General features: G+C 35.6%; 1 protein-coding gene across 1 annotated transcript; it reads left to right on the top strand.

Moving 5' to 3' along the window:
• Positions 1–659: 659 nt before the first annotated feature.
• Positions 660–5,833, top strand: LOC106160320 (deoxyribose-phosphate aldolase-like). The gene is made up of 8 exons (XM_087001586.1): positions 660–822; positions 1,310–1,407; positions 1,650–1,797; positions 2,064–2,162; positions 3,778–3,912; positions 4,169–4,297; positions 4,547–4,659; positions 4,913–5,833. Exons 1-8 carry the CDS (start codon positions 765–767, stop codon positions 5,117–5,119), a joined length of 987 nt encoding a protein of 328 aa, XP_086857712.1. The 5' UTR covers positions 660–764; the 3' UTR covers positions 5,120–5,833.
• Positions 5,834–5,984: the final 151 nt, after the last annotated feature.

Here is a 5,984-nt window from a genome sequence, read left to right as displayed (position 1 = left end):
TTTGTTTGTTTTCCCCTCTCCTTACATATAGGCAGACTTGCAATCACAAACAGAAAATAAAAAAGTTTTACTCAAATGTTTTTTCATATCATACAGAACTTATCATATGAAAGCAAAAATGAGAATGATATACAACAATTAACAAATTGGATTGGTGTTGATGCCAGGATTACAGCTGTACAGGTCTGACTTACGGATAGATACTTGTGCTTGACATTTTTTTTTTCAGCTTGATGTTGACTTGATCAGAGGAAATCCCTTGGTCTTTTTTTAATTCACAAAATGTGTACTTGCGGTGCCATTTTTGCTCTCAAAACTTGTGGTCTGTAGCACGCACTTCCTCAACCATGTTGCAAACGAGCTTTTTAACTAAACCTGAACTCCTCAAATCTGACTCAAAGATCACATGAGACCATTCTTGTACAATCATATCCAGAGAGGTGCATAGTTGTTTAAAATCTATGTTCTGCTTTACCCATATGGCTATAAAACATAATGGCATCGGCTAGATGGAACTCGATCCCCACTGCCTCAAAATTTGACTGTATACAGGAACTTATTTATTGAATGGATGACGACTCTTCTTTTTGGTGGGAAAAGTGCCAAATGGGGTTGGAGATATTAAAAATTACTTTGAAGGTAAAAAATATGAAAAACATGTTAATGGTGATAATATGTAATGACAATAGTACATTACAAGAAATCTCTCAAGAAATCCCATAGGTATTGGTTTTAGCTCATCTTGGACTCTAAATTAAAGGCAAATGGTCACCGATTACACAACTGAAACGATGGCTGCACGGAATCCAGGTCAAGAGTTTGGTGAGTTTGTTTTTGCACACTTAATCTTGTGCATTTTGACGAATTGTCTTCCTGACAATCTTACACATGTTACTATTTACCAAGCCAATTAACAAGAATTGTTATTTAAAAACTATCGAGATAATGAAATATAAAATTAAATGATACATTATATTTCGTCTGGACAACTCTAAACTTCACTTTCAAATGATAAAGCATTAAACTTTGCCTGTAGTTATGCAGTGCATATGCAGGCTCGGACTGATCTTTGTGACCGAAATTAATCACAGGGTCCAGATGACATATTGCATTTTTTGTGCGTTTGCATCTCTAATAAAATATTCAGGAATTGGCATGTCAGGTCGGTCTTCGGAAATGATTGATGGTGATACAATGTGTGGGCCATTGTTTCAAGTTAAGACCTCTCAGTTCACCACTGTTTTCAGTGTACATTTGTTTTTTTTTCTGTTTGGGTCATGATATCTATACTGTCTTTTATATATATTAGATGCTACCTGGCTTGAGGGGGTCTCCATCAACCTGCCAGCTGTGAAACGCAGAGCAGAGTCACTTGCAGCAAAACGAACTGTAAAGAAACAGTGGCAGGTATTATGCCAGCACCATACATGATGATAACCAAACTATGCAGAGATCAACATATTTGTTATTTATTAGCAGCACCTTTACTGTCTCTTTTCTCTGTCTTTTACTAATTGATATGCATACCAGATGATTTAAAATTCAGACTGAACTGCATAGATTTACTAAATAATCAGTGGGTACTTGAAAATCACAAGCTCATTATAAAACAAAATTTATTTAATGTCTTGATTTTTTTTCACCTCTAGGCAGCTTGGTTGCTGAAAGCTGTGACATGTATTGATTTGACCACCCTGGCAGGTGATGACACTGTCACCAATGTAGAGAGGCTATGTTATAAAGCCAAGTATCCTATCAGGCAAGACCTAATGAAGGCTATTAAAATGCATGATAAAGGTGAGCATTATATTCATAGATTAACAAAGACAATGTTTTAAAAGAATAGTGATTTTTTTTTTTTTGGGGGGGGGGGGCAAATGATAGCAGCAATAATTATTATGCATTTCATTTTATTAGCTTGCATTATTTAATATATTGCCCATACTGCAGAGGGTTGTCATAATTTGCTCATGTTGACATTAGAATAACAACTGAAAATGAGTGGGATTGGAGCTAAAATGGAATATACTGAAACATGTCATAATTCAAGTTTATGTCTTTAGATATTACCACTGGGGCAGTATGTGTGTATGCAAGCAGGGTCGCAGACTGTGTGAGAGCCCTGAAGAAGGTTGGGGGATCTCACATCCCTATTGCTTCAGGTGAGGCTTAAGGATGTAGATAACAGGGGTAGCTATCTTCTAAACCGGCCAAGATATACCAACATGTTACATATCAATAGAAAGCTTATTTCAACAGCTCTTCATTTCATATCCTTATTTTATTATGTAATCGTTACGTAATGAGATATAATGCTTAATAGGTGTGCTCAACATGATCTTTACACCTTAAAAACTAGAAGTCCACTACAAATGGACATGTGTAGACAGCTTGACTCATGAGCCCTCATAGGGATCAACAAGAATGCGCCTCAAATTAGCGATATGTGTTAAATTAGCAGAGATATCAAAATAAACTTGGTTTCCAGTTCAACGAGACCCCCTAGCCTAACTAAGGCTCTGTTCTCACAACTTTTAGATCGATCTATCACCGCGGGGAGTCTCACTAGATTACTGTCAGATAATCCCCCTTAAGTGTCCGTCCCCGCCTACTACAAGCTTTAAGGGGTAATTAACTTTCGTGTCCGCCCGGCTGACAGCTATTTAGCGTGAACCCCCAGGGAGTTAGGTCGATCCAATGTAGGTCGATCTAATCTATGAGAATGGGGTGTAAAGCATGCCTAAGTTGAAAACGGAGCTGATGTTATGAAATCCCAGACACATACTTTCAGACAAACCTTAGATCTAACGAATGAATACCAGCTTTCATCAGTTGAAAGTTCTAATTAATTTTGACACTGGTCTATATCGTTCTCTTGAAGCCATAAACTGAAGCAGAGAAATCAGCCTTTTAGTGCTCCCCGGAGATTCCAACGTTATATAATCAGTGAGCTGCATTGGCAAGCTGAGAAATTTAGTTATTTATACTGGTTCAGCCCTCTACTCACTGCCTATGTAACTGTCACTATGTCTTTCATCCATTTTCAACATTAATATTGAACATTTTCAACCGGAGGCCCCCTCCATGCATTGACAGCAGCCACCATGTTAGTCGTGACGTCAGCATTCTTCACCACGTGACACCTAGGGGGAGTGCCTTTGCCCATATACGTCTCATCTATATGTCTGCTTTTTAAAGCTTTAATAGATCGTCAGAATTAAGTTCACTGATAAATTCAAAATGAAAAGTATTGTTTGGCAAGTGAAAGCGCAACGTTACTCACAGAATGTGATAGGCTTAGCAGCAATCTAGTACGGGAAATATACAGCTGCACAGTGGAGCTGCCAATCAAACACATATATGGACAAGTGTGACCTACTTTAAAACTCAGACACGCTACCACAGGGGTAAATCAGCAATTAGGCTAAAATTATGGGTTTATTTGTAAACTTCCATTATTTTAAGATAGGCTGATATGTAGTTGATATTTCATCTATCTAATACTGACAAATTCAGAAAAACACCCAAATTTTGACAATTTACTGTTATCTACATCCTTAAGAGATTAAATGTTTAAAAGTTCTTGGTTTTGAAAAAAAAAAAGATCATCGTGATAGCATTGGATTGAATCAGATCATGAAATATGGGAATGTTTTGACTGTTACATAGATTTATTTATGTTGTCAGAATGCCATAGACCTAATGCCATAGACCTATACATTGTATATTATATTATATTTGTAGATAATAAATCTTTAACATTTTCTCTCATTCTAGTGGCTACAGGCTTCCCCACTGGCCAAGTTCCATTAAAAACAAGGCTGGAGGAGATCAGACTTGCCGTAGATGACGGGGCATCAGAGATTGACATTGTTATTAACAGAGCATATGCACTTTCAGGGAATTGGAAAGGTAAATCTTTGCAGGAGCTAAGGATGTTTTGAGCTGGTATGAGACACTAATTTGATATAAATAATTACAGTTAATATATAAAAATTGTATTAATGGCTGATGTCAGTAAAAAAAAGTTTCAAATTGCTAGCAGTTGACTTTTAAATTGTATAGCTTTTGACTCTATTATTTTGACTTATATTTTTTGCTGCCAGTCTAATGCCTGTGATACAGCTAAGATAACAAATCTTACAAGTTTTCAAAATCGTCATTGCAGGTGTCTATGATGAAGTGCGTTTGATGAGGGAGGCGTGTGGTGAAGCACACATGAAGACCATTCTGGCCACAGGAGAGCTGGGCTCAATGACCAATGTGTACAAAGCTAGTCTGGTCTGCATGATGGCTGGTCTGTATATTATTATCTTTATATATATCATTTGTATCTTATCCTGCCACTGTACATAAAGTGTTTATATGAAACATAAAATTCTAGAGAAAGAGTAAATTTGTGTGATTTGAAGTAAAGATGCATGTTTTTGAAAATATTCACCCGAAGAAAGATACAATTTGTCCATTAGATCAAGAGTCAGATCTATAAGTAGATCATGTATTAGATGGATGAAAACATGCACATATTTCTTATTTTTAAATTAAGGTGCTGATTTCATAAAAACCTCAACTGGCAAAGAAGGTGTGAATGCTACTATTCCTGTGGCACTGGTGATGGTGAGAGCAATCAGAGTATATTATCACAAGACTGGGTATAAGGTATGAGGCATACCACCATTACTGGGCTTCTATGTATTTTAAAAATGTGATTTTCAAATATGTGTCTTGAAAGGTGGAAAGGAATTGATTTATATAGAATGGAGTCAGAATTTCCAAAGTGTCTTATGCTGACAAAGTTTTTATTTTTATTTTTTCATAAAATTAGAAAATCCAATGTGCAAATTTGTGGCAAGATACTATTATTTGACAGTGCCTACTGTAGTTATAATGGATTATTCTCACTTTTCTGCAGGTAGGGTTCAAACCAGCTGGAGGGATTCGCTCTGCTAAAGATGCATGCTTATGGCTTGCATTAATGAAGGAGGAACTGGGAGATGAGTGGTTGCAGCCACATCTTTTCCGCATTGGTGCTAGCAGTTTGCTGACAGATATTGAGAGACAAATATTTCATTTTGTGACTGGAAGATATGCTGCTGCCCATGAGTTGCCCATGGCTTAAATCCAGTTATAGAATGCTTAAAGATTGGTATTATCTGATGAAACACTGCCCTCCATTAGTCTTTTCAGTGTTGGAGTTTTGTTATATCCAAATGAACCTAAATTTGCACACTTTTGCCTTTATCTGACTCGGGATGGAATTATAATATACCAATAAAGTATTCATAGATAGATATCTACCTTAATCCAGTACATATTACTAACTTATGATAGTTGAGTAACTGCCATATTTTACACACTTGTATATAAATGGGTTATATAAACTGAATTAAGAGGCTGTATATATCGCCTGCATTTCACCACATTTGTAATATGATTGATAAGGTTTTTGAAGTCCGGTTTAGTAAGGGTAAGTTGGAAAGTGAATAAATTTATAAATACTGTACATAAAGTAAACAGTATGAGTAAAAAAACGAAAATAAATAATATGATATAGTAGGGTAGATTTTGATTTTTACTAAAAAAGTGTGCCAAATAAGTAAATATATATTACTACTTATAAACACATTCATAAATCATTTATAAATTAAGGGACCACACTAGATCATAGTCAATTAATTTAAAGAAGGAGCCCTCTGCAGTATTTTCATCAGATGGAACCTGAATTGTTAAGTTTTTTTTAATATTAAAGATTAAAAGGTTTTATGAAGGAAAACCATAATGGAGGGATAATTTGCTGGCGTGGTTCATTAATAAAAGTAGTATCAAAACCCAACTGTATTGTTGTTTTTATTATATTTCTTGACATTCAAGGCATTTTTTTTTTTTTTTTTTTTTTGCATTTCAGAGGTCTAGTAAGAGCAGCAATTTCCTTTTTCTACTGACACTAACCAAAATCTGAATCTAAAATCATTTACTCTCTCTCT

The sequence above is a fragment of the Lingula anatina genome, chromosome 1 (genome assembly GCF_051362555.1).
Source record: "Lingula anatina isolate TDL-2025a chromosome 1, LinAna3.0, whole genome shotgun sequence".
Lineage (NCBI taxonomy): Eukaryota > Metazoa > Brachiopoda > Lingulata > Lingulida > Lingulidae > Lingula > Lingula anatina.
Note: the sequence above shows the minus strand (reverse complement) of the source record. Positions and strands in the feature narration are given on the sequence as shown.

Coding starts and splice junctions, on each gene's coding strand:
- LOC106160320 (XM_087001586.1), top strand. CDS start 765: ATGGTCACCGATTACACAACTGAAACGATGGCTGCACGGAATCCAGGT. Junction 1,798..2,063: donor TATTAAAATGCATGATAAAG/GTGAGCATTATA, acceptor TTATGTCTTTAG/ATATTACCACTGGGGCAGTA. Junction 4,298..4,546: donor TCTGGTCTGCATGATGGCTG/GTCTGTATATTA, acceptor TTTTAAATTAAG/GTGCTGATTTCATAAAAACC.